This window comes from Malaclemys terrapin, chromosome 16 (assembly GCF_027887155.1).
Source record: "Malaclemys terrapin pileata isolate rMalTer1 chromosome 16, rMalTer1.hap1, whole genome shotgun sequence".
Lineage (NCBI taxonomy): Eukaryota > Metazoa > Chordata > Testudines > Emydidae > Malaclemys > Malaclemys terrapin.
This window is the reverse complement of record NC_071520.1, coordinates 6393275-6412287: the sequence shown is the minus strand read 5'-3', so window position 1 is coordinate 6412287 and position 19013 is coordinate 6393275. Positions and strand designations below refer to the sequence as shown.

The 19013-nt window shown below is 46.7% G+C and overlaps 2 protein-coding genes across 6 annotated transcripts in view; one reads left to right on the top strand and one right to left on the bottom strand.

The window, feature by feature from the left end:
* The window catches only part of TPCN1 (two pore segment channel 1), a 61879-nt gene extending 55833 nt beyond the window's left edge, over positions 1-6046 (bottom strand). For both annotated transcript variants that reach the window (XM_054007004.1, XM_054007005.1), the window contains exon 1: positions 5119-6046. In XM_054007004.1, the coding sequence (XP_053862979.1) occupies positions 5119-5230 (112 nt within the window). In that variant the 5' untranslated portion in view covers positions 5231-6046. The remainder of the gene's footprint in view (positions 1-5118) is intronic.
* Positions 6047-6520: 474 nt separating this feature from the next.
* IQCD (IQ motif containing D) lies at positions 6521-18238 on the top strand. Of its 4 annotated transcripts, none has more exons than XM_054007011.1 (5): positions 6521-6593; positions 7492-8365; positions 13263-13496; positions 15590-15661; positions 17149-18238. In XM_054007011.1, the coding sequence occupies exons 2-5, from the start codon at positions 7643-7645 to the stop codon at positions 17419-17421; spliced, it is 1302 nt and encodes a 433-aa protein (XP_053862986.1). In that variant the 5' UTR covers positions 6521-6593; positions 7492-7642; the 3' UTR covers positions 17422-18238. The 4 variants fall into 4 exon arrangements, with proteins under 4 accessions (XP_053862986.1, XP_053862985.1, XP_053862987.1 ...); XM_054007010.1 differs by lacking the exon at positions 6521-6593 and adding an exon at positions 6807-6845; XM_054007012.1 differs by lacking the exon at positions 6521-6593 and adding an exon at positions 6807-6845 and having other exon boundaries at positions 13263-13546; positions 17149-17290.
* Positions 18239-19013: the final 775 nt, after the last annotated feature.

Here is a 19013-nt window from a genome sequence, read left to right as displayed (position 1 = left end):
TGTATTCTCCAGTATCAGAGGACACACAGCAGCTCCTGAATGGAATGCAAGTTGGAAATCAACCTTTCCAGACTTCATCTGAGTTTACAGGGCATGGGCACATCACACCAATAATCACAGTGAGAGGGGAACAGTGCTGAGAGAGAAATCAGTACATTCTGATGTTTCATGTGCTGATTTCTTTTGCTGTAATTTCCAACCCCTAGAGCAGTGTTTCTCAACCTTTCTGTGCTGGCAACCTCCTTATCTGAAAAAATTGAGACCCTCTACCTACCTTAAGCTTGGCCTTCAGCTTCAGGCCTGGGGCTGAAACATGTAAACTGTCAGGAAGCAGGGCAAAAGCTTTGCGGGACCCCTGGCTATCTAATGCCGTCCGTGTTTGCAACTCCCCTAAACCCACTTGTGACCTCCGCTAGGGGTCACGAACCCAAGGTTGAGACACTGTCTTAGGAAGCCATACTGGAGACAGCTTTCCTTCAAGGACAACTTGCTCTTCTAAAAAAAAGAGTTCCATTATAAGTTATCTGGACTAGATGCATATTACAAAACCCCCAGCAGACATTCAGACTGTACAGTTGTGAGTTTGGGAAGAGATTTTTTAATCAGTTTGATGCCTCTCATTGAAAGTCAATGGGAATTAGACACCAAACTGCCCTATGCACGTTTGAAAAAAAAAATCTCACCCTTAAATAACAGAATAAAAATACTTCATCCCTACAAAAAAATTAGTCCTTCACAAAACACTAATTACTCCTCCCAGACCCACTGTGAGGTAGGTATAATACACATTTTACCAATGAGAAAACTGAAGCTCTGAGAGGTTAAGTGACTTACCCTAGGTCAAAGAAGGAATCTGTGGCAGAACTGGGGCTGGCACACCTAAATTTCTGGCTCCCAGTCCTGTGCTCAAGCCGTGATTTATCTCCAAATGAAGTAGCTGAAGCACGACTACTGGAACTATTTAAGAGGAGATCAGTGGTACGAGAAGACATGTTGTAGGAAAATATACTGCATGGTATGTAGGAAGTTTAAGGTTCTGCTGTCAGAGATCCCATGAATTACCAGGTCAAATGCAACCACCTTGTCTGTCCTCACTTTTTCCCCATTACTTTAGTCACAGTCATCAATTTCCACATAATCTGTGTGCTTAGTCTGCAATGTCACCTTCTAAATCTCTTACTGCCATTTGAAGGATCAATACCTTCATTTCCTGGTAGGTTTTCTAAGTCTTCCACAAAACTAACTTTTAGTATCCATTTACTTTCAAAGCCAGCAAAGTCAAAACCTCCTTGACAGGGATCTGTTTCCTCAATGAACAGAGTATTAGCACAAGCACAGATAGTTTGCTGGAGATTATAGTATTTCCAAAAGAGCCAAAAAGCTGTTGCCTACTTGTTCCTGCTAAGGAACATCAGAGGATGTGGTGCAATTTCACATCTGGGGAACTCTCATCCACTGGCTGCAATATAGAAGTTACATTATTAGATAACAAGGATATTTTCGAAAGAGATGTTATCTGTCCAGATATGGTATCCCTGCTAAGTATGAAGGGGAAATCCTTTTTCTTTCACTGCTGACACGAATATGTTCTTGAACCAGAATTTATACAAGGAAATTTGTGTTCCTTCAAGCTTTATGCTGATTATAGGAATCAGCAAGTGGATAGTCACATCCCTGAATGCTTGTGTATTTCAGAAGAACTACGTCAACCATTCCTCGGCTAGATTCTAGCCCAGTACTTTGGGCACGTGCCTACAAGTTGATAAATAGATAAACTATTCAAAATGAACTGGTTTATTGTACATGATGTGCCCTTACTCCATAATTATACCCCAAAACTGTTGTGAATTATTTGAACAGAGCATCAGCCAACAGCATTCTCATTACATTCTTAGTTCCTTGATAGGATTTTTCTAATATCAAGACCAGACAGTACTTGATAAAAAGAACTCCTTTATTCCCATATTCTTATGGAAGTGTAGCACCTTCTCCAATCCTGTGAGGCCTGTGATGAACACTCATGCAGTAAGTACTGCAGCACAGCTTCTTATAACTGAGGAAATTTGGATTCATAATCTTCATGCAGGAGGGTTATGCACCACTATGCATTCACTTTGAAGTATCTGTAGCTTCCTCCTTTGCAGGTCTTATGCCATAAATTTCAGGGTGGCCCAGAACATACTTAGAAGTGAGCTTGGGTAATAATTCTCTATTTTCCACCCATTACAAATTAAACAGAATGGCTCAGGCTTTCTAAAGTTTCCTTTGATTCACCTTTAAGTAGAGCCCAAGTTTGGAAAGAGTCAGCAAAGGTGTGAGTGTTTTTGCAAAATTACAATTGTCTGAAGACAGGAAGCTTCATTCAAAACCTAGAGTGGCAGCTGACACTTCTACTAGAATTATTTTTGCCTCAGTAGCAATCAGTGTTTTTCTTGTTCAAACCAGAGTATAAAAAATGACTTTTCCCACTTGCTATAACTCGACTAGTGTGGAAGTACCGTGGTAACACAGTACAACACTGTTGCCTATATAACATTTGTACTGTATGTCCTGCTCTGAATGCACTGGACCTGCATTGCTAGTTGATGCAACAGGAATTTCCATACAGAAGAGTACATCTTGGACCTGAACTAACATGGGGGTATATCATATGTATGTATGATTTATTGCCTATAATTCCAAGCAGCTCGAGAGATGCTGTCCAATACTTGCAAGGCTTTACATGTGTCTTACAATATATATTGTATATAAAAAAGCTCTCAGCCTTTGAGATATGATGGAAGAACATTTTTAAATTTAAGATAATATTGAGCTCTTATATAGCACTTTTCATCAGTAGATCTCAAAATGCTTTACAAAAGGAGAGCAGTATCATTATCCCCATTTAACAGATGGAGAAATTGAGGCAGAGTAGTGAAGTTACTTGCCCAATTTCACCCACTAGGACAGTGGCAAAGGCAGGAATAAAACCTATATCGTCTAAGCCCCAGTCCAGTGTTCTTTCCACTAGGCCAGCCAAGTGTTTAAAACAAGGAACTAAAAGTCAGGAGGTCCTAGGCTATTTTTTCCACCACTGTTAGTGACTGACTGTGTAACTGAGTAAGGTCACTTAATTCCCGTGTCTCAGTTTTTCCTACAGTAAAATGAGGGTAACAACACTCATTTAACTCACAAAGGAGTTGTGAAGCTTAATTAATCTTTATTCAGCACTTTGAGATCCTCAAATAAGATGTGCTAGGGAAGGACAACATACTTTCTTTAAGCAACAGACTCAAGTGATGACAGCACTTCTCTCCCTCTCAGTCTTCTTCAACTGCTGGAGTTTTGAAGAACTTACTATCAAGCCTCACAATTATTTTTGTTCAGACTGCTGCCTGCATTGTGAGAAAACCTCACTACTGCATCCATTAGGAGCAAAATTCTAGTCAGCTTTGCAGAATTCTGACAATCTGGTGAGACAGAAAAGTGATAGCATCCTGGAAGACATGATACTTCACTAGAATGTAAAACCCTGCCTTCCTTAATCTCAGTCATTATAAGCCTTTTATGCACTCCTCACTGAAGTGAGTTCCTCTATTCAGTGTTTAAAGAATTAAAATAGACCAGGAGACAATTTTTCTTTAAAACCTTATTTTTAAAGGAAATTCAGCTTCTATCTTCTCATTTAATTTTCTTTAAATGCCAACCTTGTAGCATTAATTTTATCCAATAAAAGGTCCCTCCTGCAACAGTTTTAAGAAACAACCCCTGTATTTAAGTTAAAATTTTTACTTTATATCATGGTTTTGAGAAAATTGGCATGTAGCTACTTACAAAATATTGCAGTCTAGTTTTGACAGACTATCAACACTACCAAAAAAATCCCCACATGTCTGAAGGCCCAGCTGCAACAGAGTTAAACATGTCCCCAAGTTAAAAAGAGTTAAACAAGGGCCCCAAACAGATAAACCATGGCTCTGTGTTGTAAAGTAGATGGGACCTAACTATGTTGCACCCACATACATGAATTATACTACAACGTTGGGACAGATCAGAACTATAACATAGTTTGGGAGTATGGATTAAACCTTGGAGATATTCCATCTACACAGCAAAATGGAACTGTCGTAACTCAAGGATTCTCAACCTACAGGTTGTGGCTAGGTGCCAGAAGGTTGCAACCACGCAGCTCTATCCATATAGTTACAGGGAATGGGACTACTGGCTACATTGTAAGGAAACTTTCACTCTATGCATCCGAAGAAGTGAGGTTTTTACTCACGAAAGCTTATGCCCAAATAAATCTGTTAGTCTTTAAGGTGCCACCAGACTCCTTGTTGTTTTTGTAGATACAGACTAACACGGCTACCCCCTGATACATTGTAAGGGGCAGTCCCAGATTAGAAGAGGCTGAGAACCACTGTTTTGGAGGACACACTATAAAGTAATTGAGCCCCCCAACATGGTTGTGTTTACACTACAGAAAGGCCCTTAGAAATCTGAGATCAGAATCAATGACAGGTAGACCTTGTCATGTAATTCCTCAGAATCCTATTAGTTTTGCTAACATTGCTAGGACTAAATTCACTCATGGAGGTGGACAGACACTGAAAAGAAAGCAGGGAGCAGAAAACAAAGAAGGAAAGAGGTCTTTTGTTTCCCTTTTTTAGTCCTCTTTCCCTGTGAATATAGTGATTGCTTCTACTCACAGCTTTCCACAAGCATCCACAAAGTGAAACAGACATCTCTAGAGAGATCAACAGGGTTCTGAAACAGAAACTTCGATTTACAGGCAAGAAAGTCCCAATTTATTACCTGAAAGTATCAAAGGCTGCATGACACACAGACTCATATAAAGACCAAATCATCTACTCCTTGATCACCCAAGACATTCACTAAAGTTATAAGAGTTTTCAGTAAACAATAAAAAAATTCCTAATAGGTTTTTTTGAGGCTACTCCTAATACTGTGAGTGATTAGTTTTTTTGGTAAGATTTCAGGCTCCAGCAGGAAGACTACAGAGCAACTGCTATGGATAGAAAAAAAAAAATAAAAAAAAATAAAAAAAACCCCACAAACCACAATTACAGCATCTGACTGAAAATAAACTGTGTGCTCCAAAAAACAAAGTGGTCTTACTTTCATTAGGCAGGTCCTCCCGATCCAGCTCCTCATTGGGTGCAGAGGTGTTGCTTCCACTCTCATCCAAAGTGAGAATGAGGGGAACATCATCATCCATGCTCACAGCCATTCTATTTCCTTTCAGGCTCCTCTTCCAAGAACTTTAAATAACGTCTTTTGCAGTTCACTTTTCAAAAACACTTTGTCAGAAATATTCCTCAGAAAGTCCTCCATCGGGTGCATCTTCTAGACTTAAAAATATGGAGAAAGACACACCCATTTCCAGGAGATCTCAGTCCAAAAAAAAAGAATCTACCAAGCTGTTTGCAAAGAGTGGGGCAGAACAGTAAGTTCACTAGCAACATTAGTTTATATCCAGCCACTGGCTATTAAAACAAAAAAACTTTATCTAACTTGAGCTACTTATCCGCAACCACAATACTCATGATCTTAGCTGCAATCGTCATGATTTAATTTAGAACAGAAGGAAAATAATTCTAGGTAAATCCCTCAATATTTATTAATCATAAAGAATAGGCAGGAGCTACATATATATAGTGAACATAACCCTGTCACTCATGGCTTCAAATCCAAAGCTATTCTGTTCTCCCATTTCAAAACTCCGGACTCCAGGGGGGGGAATGGGAAAACTGGAGTCCCATGAACGGGCACGCTCATGAAGTCACTAACAGGACTTTTCCTCCACCACACTTGTGAATCCCTAGAAGTGCCTCACTAATGATGCCCCCCCCAGGTGTTTATGGTTTGATCCTTGAGCGGAGGGGAGGGCTGGGAGCAAGTCCCAGTGAAGGCTGGGCTGGGGACAGGCCGGCTCAGGTCACGCAAACAGTAACACGTTCCCAGGACTAAAAGCGCCAATGTGCATTTCCGGGTAGGGGCGCCACCCGCACCAGACCGCGGCACAGCAGCGCCAAGGGAGACGGGGGGGGGGCTGCTTTGCACCTTGCCTGGGGGGGCACCGGGATCCCCTCCCCGAGCTGACTCCGCACCTGCCCCAGCGACTCCCCGGCGCGCTGCACGAGCCCCACAGGGGCCGCGCCCCCCTCACCCTCACCGCGACCCCGGCGCGAGACCCGCCTCCCCCCGCGCCCCAGGCGACCCCTGTACACGCTCCACGCCGCGCCCAGCCCACGCGAGCCCCGCGCGCGAGCCCCGGTCCGCTCCCCCGGCAGCCCCGAGCCCCAGCCGGCGGGTCCAGCCACAGACCCGAGCCCGCCGAACTACCCCCCGCCGCGGCGACAACTCGCCTCAGTCAGCCGCCGACTCAGAGCCGAGCCCCGCCCACCGGCCCCGCCCATTGGCCGCCTCCCTCCAGGCTGCCTTCTGATAGCTCCCCCATCCCAATCACCCACCAATCGCCCCTTGGCACCCGCTCGGCCCCGCCCCGCCACTACGTCGGCGCCTGGAAGGGGATCCGGGTTTCTCCCCTTTTGTCCTGCCATTGGCTGGAGGTCTCGCCCATCAAAGTAGAGGTGAGCGGTGACGTTTTTGATTGGTCAGAAGGCTCTGTGACACACTGGAGACCCCGCCTTTCTCCGGAGAAGGAAGGGGCGGGACTAAGCGTGCTAAGCAAGGGCGGCGATTGGTTACGGGGAGGGGTGGGGGAGAGTCAGGGAGGCTCTGTCCCCGCCTTCTGCGTTTGGGGTTAAAGGTTAGTGATGGAGTAACCTAGCAACAGAGACACGCTGGAAAGAGACAGGACGGGAGGCGGCGGCGGCTTTGATGTGAGCATGTGACGAGTCAGGGAACCTCCCCGGGAGATGGGCAGCCCTGCCCCCAATAGACCCGGGAGCCTCCCCCCGATCCTTGAGGGGACCCGCAGGAAGCCCTTTCACCCCTCTCCCCCTCCCTCCTCCAAAGAGACAGGGGAGCCCCTCGCCACAGTCTGACCCCCCCCAAGAGAGACCTAGACACCCCTCCCCCAACCTGCCCCCGTTTTAACAAGATCAGGACCCCCCCCCCACACACACACACCCCAACCTGGCCACCTGCTCAGGAAGACCAGCCCCTGTTCAACCCACCTCCAGAGAGACCAGGGAGCCTCTTAATCCAGACCCTGAGACACTGAAGAGCTTCCCCCTCTCCTAGAAACCAGGGATCCCCACCACCATCCCCGTCTCTTCTCAGGACTGGGGAGCTTTCCCGCCACCTTTCAGCCTGGGGAACAAACAGCTCAGCACTTTGTCTCAGTGCCACTGGAGGCTTAACATATAGTTTCACCTCCAACACAGAGACAGGCTGTCATAGGTGTGAGGACCCAATATCCTGAATGTGCTTTTAAACCTAGAGACAGCCCCAGTATAACTCAACATTCTCAATTTTTACCAACGTATATCATGTTGCTAATGCTGAAATCAAACTTTTTTTAAGGTAAATGTTGTGAAAGAAGAGCATGCAGCTGAAGCACCGGGGGGATCTAGTTGTTGTTTGATTGAGATGTCCTCTGTGGCTCGACCCATATAGAAGATTTTTGCTCCCTTTCACCTTAGAACACTCAGCGTGTAAGCATTTGGCTGAGAACATGGCAACGGAGGTGGCTACCATGCTTCAGTTGCCATATGAGTCTACAGATTCAAGCAGCAAGTCCTCAGTGGGACACAATCAGACTCCAAAAAAGTCAGCGATCAAAACAAGCCCACTAAAGCTCTTGGATCCAGGTCGTTCAAAACTTACCACTGTTGAGACCAAGAGGATCATAGCTGTTTTGGATGAGGCCATCTTTAAGATAGAATTGATCAGTCTGATCTCTCACATTACTGAATTTCTGGATGGCTTAAGCACTATACTGGGATCTGAGCTTCTGGGTTCCCTTAAGGAGCATGAGCGGCTTTCAAACAACATGGTCGCTCTACTTACCCAGCTTCAAAGAGAAGGGCTCCTGAAGCAGGAAGATGGAAGAGGGGACCTTGTAGGAACTGAGGAACAAATCCACCATCTTCAATTGCACCAGCAAGCTGTAAAAAGCTCTATCAGAAATATTCTGAGACTCTTTCAGGCTGACCCTCTAGCTTCTCAAGCCGTGAGAGATGAGGCCTATGCTAGGGATTTATCATCTGAATTATTTATCAAAGGCCTTTCAGAGTTCCGGGGCTTCTTGTTTGAGAAACTCCTGACTAGTCCCTTAGAAGAACAAGAAAAGATTCAATTCATGGAAGAAATCTCCCTCCGGGATAAGAAAAACACTGAAACCATCGCAGCTTTAGAGGCAGAACTTGCAACGGCAATCCAGAGTCGAGACGATGAGGTACAGTGGTAGTAGGACTAAACATTTCAGGCTAGAGGGGAACATCATTGAAGGAAAGGCCAGAAAACTAAAATATAATCTGTTGCTTCTCATAAAGTGGAAGTCACTGAAATATTTCTTGAAACATTTTCTGAATTTAGAAATAGTTGTTACATTCTAAATATAATTAAAATGAATCACTGCATATTTAGATTGAGGCTTTCAAACATAGTTCTAGCATGTTTTGACCCCATCTTCATTGGCCAGTTCAAACCCAGTTCACCCACCACTGAGTTTAAATAGTATTTAAGAATGGTTAAAAACAGTTGAATGTCTCGTGTAGACAGGGCCATAGATAGATTGAATTTAAAGTGACAGTGAAGTCAAGCATGTTAGTCTATGTGTCTGAACCATTCAATAGCTAAAGGAAGGGCATTGTGCAAATCCATAAGGGAACCAGGGTGCAGCCTGCAAGTATGTGGCCTATATCTTCTAACTGGCCACCGTGGCAAAGAGGAAGTCACAAAAGCTCCTCATAATCAGGGCCATAATGTCAGCTCTCACTGAGAAGCACTAGCACCATTCCCTGTAACTGAGATAGTGAAACAATGACAGGCAGTTCTAAAAAACTGTTTTAAAAAATCCATTTTTAATACAGACTCCACATTCACTATTTAACATATTTGTAATAGGCATTTTCTATGGCCTTCATCATAGTATCTCTGTGCCTCATGAACATTGTTTCTTCGTTTTACAGCTGTGGAAAATGAGGCTCAGATAGGGTTACCATATTTAAAAAATAAAAAAAGAGGACACTCCACGGGGCCCTGGCCCCGCCCGTTTCCCACCCGCACCCAACTCCGCCCCTTCCCCAAAGTCCCCGCCCTAACTTCGCCCCCTTCCCTGAGCGCCCCGCATTCCCCCTCCTCCCTCCCAGCCACGCGAAAAGGGCTGCCCGAGCGCTACCAGCTTCACGGTTTGCCGGGCAGCCTCCAGACCCTGCGCCCCCGGCTGGCACTTCTTCAGCATAGCTGGAGCCCGGGAGGGGAAGCACCCAGCCGTGGGCGCAGGGTCTGGAGGCTGCCCGGCAAATCATGAAGCCGGTAGCGCTTGGGCTTCGGACAGCCCCCATGCCTCCAGACCCTGCGCCCCCGGCCGGGCACTTCCCCTCCCGGGCTCCGGCGACTGCTGTGCTCCCTGAACTCCTGGGCTCTGTAAGTACCGAGCTGCCCGAGTGCTACCGGCTTTGGGCAGCCCCCATGCCTCCGGACCCTGCACCCCCAGAGCCCGGGAGGGGAAGTGCCCGGCCGGCGGCTCAGGATCCAGAGGCATGGGGGCTGCCCGAAGCCGGTAGCGCTCGCGCAGCTTGGCTTTAAACAGAGCAGAAGAGTCAAGGTAGGGAGCACAGCAGCCGCGGGAGGGGAAGTGCCTGGCCGGTGGTATTTTTCCCGGACATGTTCGGCTTTTTGGCAATTCCCCCCGGAAGGGGGTTTGATTACCAAAAAGCCGGACATGTCCGGGAAAAACTGGACGTATGGTAACCCTAGCTCAGATCACACTACAGGTTGGTGGGCAGAGCCAAGACAAGAACCCAGATCTCCTGACTTCCAGTCCACCGTTGCCTTATACACAAACTATTCCTTCCTCCCTAATTATTTAACTAGTCATTTCAGTTTTCATATAGGGTATTGGTGGGGTTGCCAACTTTCTAATCGCACAAAACCAAACACCCTTGCCCCGGCACTGCCCCGCCCCTTCCCAGAGGCCCCGCCCTACCCCTTCTCTGAGGTTCCGCCCCCCACTCACTTCATCATTCCCCCTCTGTCGCTCGCTCTCCCCCACTCTCACTCACTTTCACGGGGTTGGGGCAGGGAGTTGGGGTGTGGGAAGGGCTGAGGGCTCCAGCTGTTGGTGCGGGCTCTGGGGTGGGGCCGAGGATAAGGGATTTGGGATGCAGGAGTGGGCTCCAGGCTTGGAACTGAGGGGTTAGGGTGCGGGAGGGGGTGTGGGCTCTGGGGTGGGGGTGGGGATGAAGGGCCTGGGGTACAGGAGGGGGCTCACGGCTGGGGCAGGTGGTTGGGGTGCAGGAGGGGGTGCGGGCTCCGGAAGGGAGTTTGAGTGCGGGAGGGGGCTCAGGTCTGGGGTAGGGGGACAGAAGGGGGTGTGGGGTGCGGGCTCCAGGAGGTGGTTCCAACCTGGGGTAGGGGGGTTGGGGTGAGGGAGGGCGTTTGGGGTGTGGGCTCCAGCCAGGTGGTACTCACCTCAGGTGGCTCCCAGTCTGCAGTGCAGTAGGGCTAAGGCAGGCTTCCTGCCTGCCCTGGCTCCACACGGCTCCCAGAAGTGGCTGGCATGTCCGGCTCCTAGGCGCAGGGGCAGCCAGGCAGCTCTGCGCCGTGCACGCTGCCCAGGCCCGCAGGCGCTGCTCCCGCAGCTCCCATTGGCTGTGGTTCCCGGCCAATGGGAGCTGCAGAGCCGGTCCTCGGGTGGGGGCAGCGCATGGAGCTTCCCTGATTGTCCCTGCACTAGGGGCCACAGGGCATGCCGGCTTCTTCTGGGAGCCAGAGGGAGCCTGTCTTAGCCCCACTGCACCCACTAGACTTTTAATGGCTTGATCAGTGGTGCTGACCGGAGCCCCCAAGGTCCCTTTTCGACTGGGCGTTCTGGTCGAAAACTGGATGCCTGGCAACCCTAGGTACCAGTCTATCCTGTAGGCTTTGCATAAACAATGAAAGAAAACAGAAGTAAGGAAACAGATCAGCAATGGACAAAACGTAAATTCACAAGTGGGCTTGTAAACAACATGTAGTTACGAGATAAAGAAGTAGTAAGACGAGTGATGTGTGATAAGTTTACAGCTGCAGCTTGGCTTACCAGCAGTTCCGGATCTGTACAGAGGCTGGCTATAAACATTAGGAAGCCAATTGTAAATCATGCTGCAATGTGAAATGTACTGCACATGCATTCGTTTGTTTTCAAACACGTGTATAATCTGATTTATTATGATGTACTTTGGAGCTGTGGTAAAGCTCATACCCACCCCACTTCATTTGAGTTGATCACCTCAGCACAGAGTTGCTGTGTGTCAGTTAAAAACGCTCCTCAGTCATGAGACCAGAGTTGAGTTAATTTCTTGGGAATCAAGTGGAAAAGGCCTTGGAGAAAAATCCCAACATTTCTACTAAACTTCTGTAACATATACGTATGTTAGTTTGTTTTAATGCTGGGAGCAGTTTCCAAATTACTCCTTTCTGTCCAAAAGACCTCCCCAGTGACTATTTAAAACCACAATCGAAATGTCCATAACTGCATCCCAATCAGTGGGTGACAACATACACACACACGCGTGCATGCCAACCCAAATCACTTTCTTTCTGCTTGACTTTCCAAATATAAGGTAAATACACAAGCTCTGAGGAAGAACATTGAGCAGCTATTCTAGCCAGGCCATTTGACATGAGGATGTTCATTATGCAGCATTCATGATTCCCATTGCTCTGAGCAGCGATGCATTCAAAAGTCATTTTAATCTCTTTCTTTTAAAATTAATTCAGAGTACAATAAAAATAGCAATACTCCTGTAGTCTTTAATTAGACCAAAACCAGTTAAGATCCAGCGTAATCTATTAATCCAGCGTAATGAGCTGACATCCAGTGTAATCTGTTAATACAGCCTTGCAAAAGTCTACCCACCCCCTCATCTGGAGTGAGAAATATATTAGTGGGGTAAGTGATAGGTCCGATCATTGCAGGGAAGGGTAGCTGAGTAGCGTTTGGGCTTGGACTGGTACATATCTGTGATGATTTTATAGGGCTCTATTAGCAGCAGCACCTAGTTATTTTTCTTTTACAATTTAAAGCTATGATCCATGTGTGCAGACACTGCATTCATTTAGAGCCCCATTAACTTCAGAGGGGCTCTGCACAAGCCCTAAGGTCCACTGGAAACGGTCCGATTGAATAACTGGGGTCAAAGTGTACTTAGCAAGGCAGTAGGTCAGGCAAGATGATCATCCTTTTTTTCACACTTGGGGGATATCTACAGAGGAACTGAGGCATCGGGGGTGCGTTCTCATTTTCAAGCTCAGGTCAGGCATGTTGGTGATTCAATGCACTCATTGTTTTTAAGTGCAGTTTAGCAGTTCGCTCAGTGCTAGCAAGGAAATACATTTCACGTGGCTGGACTGTAGTTTTGTCTGTTCTAGGTGGCAGTAGGACTAGTCGCTCAGGCTAGCCACAGAACAGACACAAGAAGCGTGATCCCAAGCTCATTGAATTCAGTAGGAGTCTTTCCACTGACTTCATTGGGCTTTGGATCAGGTCCAGTATGGATCGCAGCTGTGCCAGCTTCCCTGTGCTGCACAGCCGGTGTTCTTCAGTGCTGCCCATTCACTCCTTGGCCTGTCCGCTAAACGTCCAACAAGAGTCAGTGAGGGGGGAGATTTCACTCCGGGCTTGTCTACACTGGAAGCGCTACAGCAGCGCAGCTGCAGAGCATCTGGTGAAGACGCTCATTGCCAACCGGAGAGAGCTCGCCCATCGGCATAATAAATCCACCTCTGTGAGAGGCAGTAGCTATGCTTGTCCACACCAGTGCTTAGGATGGTGTAATTTACATCGCTCAGGGGTAAGGATTGTTCACGCCCCTGAGCAATGTAAGTTATACTGTAGTAAGCGCTAGTGTAGACGAAGCCTCAGTGTTGGCCTAACTCTGCTCCCTTTGAAGTCACTGGGAGTTGCACCAATATTTATTTCAGAGTTCTGGTGCAAATGCAGTGTACTCGCTGTCACTGGCATGTAGTTACTTATCTTAGCACACTGGTGTCTTTGGAACTAAGCCTTAATTCTCCTGTAGGTTTGAGCTGAAAACCCCTTGATGTACCCAGCAGTTCCTCATGGTGCCTCTTTTTCCTGGGTTTAGATTATGAAAAAGAATGCTGCAATCAGGGATCTCAAAAGCCACTTACTTCATCTGGAGAAGTTCTCTGAAAGCCACATCCAGCGCACCAAGCAGGAAGCAGAGAAACTCCAAAAAGGGGAGCTGCGAATTTCCCAGGCAAAGTGTGCCAAGATACAGCAGGATATACAGCAGCTAAGAGCACAGCTCAATGTTCTCATCATAGACAATCGAGACTCAGAACTGGCTCTCAGAAAGGTACCGAGGGAGGGGAGTTCTAGAGAAGCAAGCAGACCTGTTAGAGTGCTGTGAGTTCTTCATTTTGTCTGCTAAGCTTAACCACTTAACTGCTAACAAAAACGACGAGGAGTCCTTGTGGCACCTTAGAGACTAACACATTTATTTGGGCATAAGCTTTCTTGGGCTAGAGCCCACTTCATCAGATGCATGAAATGAAAAATACAGGAGCAGGTATAAATACATGAAAGGATGGGGGTTGCTTTACCAAGGGTGAGGTCAGTCTAGCGAGATAAATTAATTAACAGCAGGATACCAAGGGAGGAAAAATAACTTCTGAAGTGGTAAGAGCGTGGCCCATTACAGACAGTTGACAAGACTTCATGCATCTGATGAAGTGGGTTTTAGCCCATGAAAGCTTATGCCCAAATAAATTTGTTAGTCTCTAAGGTGCCACAAGGACTCCTCGTTGTTTTTGCTGATACAGACTAACACGGCTGCCCCTCTGAAACCTGTTAACTGCTAACAAACATTCCTGGCAGAATGTACCTGCTGTGCAGCTGAGCATATCAGCTATGATCTAACATGCCACTGATTTCACTGGAAAGCAGAATCACAGCTACCCATCAGCAAAGGGTCTTATTTGTAATTACCTATAGCTCCCACCGAACATGTGCATACTGGGTCCAGCCTGCCTCTGGAAACACTTCCAATATATAGCACAGGATACACAGTGCTCTAGTCGGTCAATGAAGCAGTCAGAATTCTGCAAAATGACTGCTGCAAAGTGCAAGGGAGACAAACTTATTCTGAGAAACAAGGGCAGAAATCTGAGACCACCAGAGGAAATGACATCAATCAGACAGCATCCTCACTTTCCACTTAGCTAGGTGCTGTACAAACAACCTTGACTGGCCCTTCCAATCATCAGAATCTCCAAGGCCTCACAACACGACCCTAGTGGTATTGTTCCTGCTGGAAAGTGGCTGAATTGTGCAGGAAAAATCTATAGCGTTAAAAAACGTCACCGTTTCTTTTCTAATCAGTGCTCAGTCCAAATGGGCAGAGGCCAATTTGCAGGCAGAACATACCTACTTAAAGGGTGTTTACATGATGTATTTTCTCTAGCTCTTTCCAAACACTGTCCAGTCCAGGGCAGAATAAGGCTTCGTAGCGTAGGGGCTCTGCCAACGTGGCGAATGAAAGTTTCCAAAGCAGTATGAAATCCAAGCAGCCCCGTCCATCGTTAGGTCTGCTTTGTCGTCCGGCTCAAATTCAAGCTGCAGGTCATTTCTCTGCTTTCTGTTAAAAGCCGCTCAGCTCGATCAATTATACATGCTGAGGGAGTAGGGGAAGAAAGAGAACACACTTTCTCACCACCGAAGTCTCCTTTCCCTTCCTACGTGCTCTTCTCCTATGACCCACTGTTTTCATTGGATTGAGGAATTCATGTGTGAAGAACTGGGAACAGTCATAGGCTAATCTACCTCATATAAAAGCAGGAGCTGGTCATCAGGGCCTGCCAGAAACCTGGCTCTTATACCATCCATGCAGAAGAGGTGTGGTCAAATAGGGAACTGGGTCTCTGAACAGTGAATGGGTAAGCTTAACCGGGTGAAATTCTCTGCCCTGTAATATTCCGGAGGTCAGACTAGATGATCTTCTGGCCTTAAAATCTGAGTGGTTCTATAGAGTGCCGGTACCATCAGCTTGAAGGAAATTGTTCAATAGCTCTCTAGGATTCCACCACACAGTGAGGTCAAGTCATTTTTAGCTTATTTTCCAACCGGTCCAAAATATTTCTGTATTTTAACCACGCCCATCACTATAATCAGTCTAGTGTCTCTGTGCTGCAACTGAATCCCAGCCACTTGCTGTAGACCAAGCCTGCCCCATATTCTGTAGGTGAATGATGTCTGCTCTCCATTAGAGGCCCAGAGTCGGAGAAAAAAACATCTCGGACTGAAGAACCTTTCCGAAAGGAGCAGGCATCACTCAAGCATACTAGCTGCTGGGATTCAAATCACAGCTCCTTTCATCCCAGCATACTGCATGTTATATTTCTATGTTCAGCTGCCTGTAAATGTCATTTTTTCCTGTGTCGTTTATTTTAGAAGAAGTACAAAGTGGAGATGGAAATCGAGAACTGGATCCAGAAATATGATGCTGACATGGGAGAAAAACAGGTACCCTCAGGGGTCAAGACAGTTGGTTCTTCTTCGAGAGGGCTTGTCCATGTGGATCCCACACAAGGGGTGCATATGATATACAAAGACAAGCCATTTCAAAGAAGAACCACAGTTATTATCAGGCAAGTAACCATTTTTCTGCCCTGCTTTTGTGTTCAGCTGCTCTCTGCTGTATAGGCATTGTTGAGAAGGGTCATGTCAGCTGCAAAATCCTATCCTTTCCTAGCACTGGATGATTGTTTCCTCAGTGTATTGGATGGAATTATCATGTTAGTTTCCTTAGCCCTACTGGCTCCACCTAGTGTACAAATCAAGTGCTCTTCCACATCACTGCTAACTTGTTAGACAAGTAGTTCAGAGTCTGGGGAGTGACAGCAAATGCATCATTGTCTATCTTCCACATTAAGCTTAAGAGTCCTAAAATCATGTCCACACCGCCTAACCCCTCCTAGAATCCACTAATTCCTCACATGTTCCTGGCATCTTAGTGGAGGTTTGCTTCATTATCCAGATCAAGACAGGGTGCTTCGTTAACAGCAAAGCAAGGGCCTAAGGAGGGGGACCTGGAAAATTGTTGCTGATTGGCCTTAATAGTAGGTCCTTGCTTTGTCAACCTTGTAATAGGAAGCAGAAATGAGCTCAGTACATGATGGCTTGTGGCACCAAGCCCTGCTGGTTCCTGGCTGCCCATGAAGCCATCATCATGAGCGCAGAGGCAGAATTCGATAAATTGGGGTTGGTAGGTCTGACACACAAAATGTTGCTGGTTCCCCTTATCTTATCATGTGAGCATGTTATCTCCATACTGCTTATTTTCATACCTGCAGCTGGGTTATAATCAGGGCCGGCGCTTCCTCTAGGGCGGCAGGATTTGGGGGCCGGCATTTTGCCGTCCCCGGCGGCAATTCGGCGGCGGGGGGTCCTTCCGCTCCACGTCTTCAGGGCACTTCTGCAGCGGGTCCTTCACTCGCTCCGGGACCTGCCGCTGAAGCGCCCCGAAGACGCGGAGCGGAAGGCCCCCGCCACCGAATGCTCTGAGGAGGAGTGCTGCCCCCTAGGGCAGCAAAAACCCTGGCGCCGCTCCTGGTTATAATGACAATAAACCACCGTCATCCAGCTGATTGTGTTTATACCATAGATAAAAAGTTGCTTAATAAGTTGAGTCTCTCTCTGCCTGGCCTTGCAAGGCAATGGATGGTAACAATTGGAACCATGCCTGCAATTTTTAAAGAAGCCTAAAGGAACTGGGAACCCAGCTCCCAATTGGGTGCCTCCTTTTAGACCTCTTTGAAAATTCCCTCCCGAGAGATGAAAAGAATAAGGGCTGCAAGTGGCCCTGCACGCATTTGTGAGGATGAAAGGATCCCTATTCGGATCCAGTCTGTAAAGCTCTTTGGGATCCTTCTGGAAAGACGCTACCTATGCTAAAGATAGGGTGATATTATGAATGTCATTTATAAGTCTGGTGTTTGCTGTCCTACCAGACTGAGTATGAGGAAGTCGATGCTGTCTATACTGAAGAGAAGGCCCAGCTAGCTCAGCTGAAGGAGAAGTATGCCGTGCTTGAACAAGAGTATTCCCAGATCAAGGAAGAGAGGAGGCGATCCCACGAGAAGAAGGAAAGAGCTGAGAGGGAACTGGCTATCATGGTCCGTGCTGCCACCCACATTCAGGCCTTCTGGAAGGGCTACTTGGTTAGGTCACTGTTAAAGTCAAAGAGAAAGAAGAAGGGCAAAGGCAAGAAGGGCAAGAAATAAATTAGTTCCAACCTTTCCCCTCGCTCTCTCTTCCCAACATTGCAGATATTTCCCCTTGGACCTCAGCTATCTAGGATGTCTTCACTTCAACCAACCAAATAACTGCTGCAGGATGTCTATGGTTTTTATATACACAAATTTGGCATGTAAAAGTGATTCTATCATAAATAAATGTCAGCCAACATGTCAGACTTCCAGGTGGTATATTTTAATTGCTTTTGGCCCAAATTTAAGAGAAGAAGGATGATCTTGTAGTTAAAGCACTGGACTGGGAGCTGGACCTCCTGAGTTCCATCCCCAGCTCTACCACACATGGACTGTGTGACCTTGTACAAGTCACTTAGGGCCCATTCTTGTGTTTGTGCCCTCTCACTCTCTCTCCTCCTTTCCCTCCTAATGACTTTAATTATTTAGGAGAGATTGAGGGATCCCTGCTACAGAATATCCCCTTCTCCGTCATCACTAATTTTTAAATTGAGATTGGATGTTTTTCTAAAAGTTATGCTCTTGCTCAAACAGGAATTAATTCAGGGAAATTCTGTGCCCTGTGTTATGTAGAAGTTTAGACTAGGTGATCAATAGTCCCTTCTGGCCTTCTAATAAATGAGTCTATGGAAAAAACAAATCCCCTACAAAGCCTTATTCCCAGAGAGACTGACTGCCCACAGCCCATCCCACCTGCAGCATCACTTCCACAGAGACACTGATGTTATATCCCTAACTCACCACAGGAGGGCAGGCTCTGTGCACCTCTTGCATGTGTCTAACCCCTACAGGGTAGTAGCACTGTCTGTAAGGTTTTGTGTCATGTCTCAAAGCTACCTGTGTGTGTGTGTGTGTGTTGCACAGTTCTTTCCATGTAAGAATACCGGGGGACAGGGTGCAATTGTTTGATGGACCACTGGAAAGGCCACAGATTCACGTGCAAGGGACCAGTCTCAGATCCAGTCTCTCAGAAGTGATTTAAAAAAAACAAAACGGATGCCCTCTTCCTAGCTTCTTTCCTTTCAAATTTTACACAGCCCCATGACGACTTTTACTGCACAATGGCTTGGCTGGTCTCATGGCAAAGCTTCTTGCTTTGTTTACAAATGCTCCCAGATTCCCGTCCTAGCTAGGCTCTTACAGACACCTTCAGTAACCTCTTATGTGTGTATACATATATATATAGAGAGAGAGAGACCCCATGATTTATTTAGTTCTTCCTGTTATATCCAGGAAAAGGCTGGGTCAGGAGTAACCGCATCTAATATTTTAAGACTCTAGATTTGTTGCTGGAGTCCTAGCCTTAGCTTCAGTGTCCCTTACTTTCCTATCCTGACAGCCTGTTGCAGCCTGGACTCCCCTTAATGGTTCTTTCTGAGGCCTCTGGTTTTTAAGTTCTTCTGAAGAAGTGGGCTGGAGTCCACGAAAGCTTATGCTCTAATAAATTTGTTAGTCTCTAAGGTGCCACAAGTACTCCTGTTCTTTTTATGTTTTACTGTGTGCTCTGTATAGCTTTTTGGCTGTTCTGGCTGGGATGAAGGGGTTGTTTTTCTGTTTCCTGTTTCACAGAGGTGTTCTGTGATCTATTGGGTCTTCATTTGACCCCA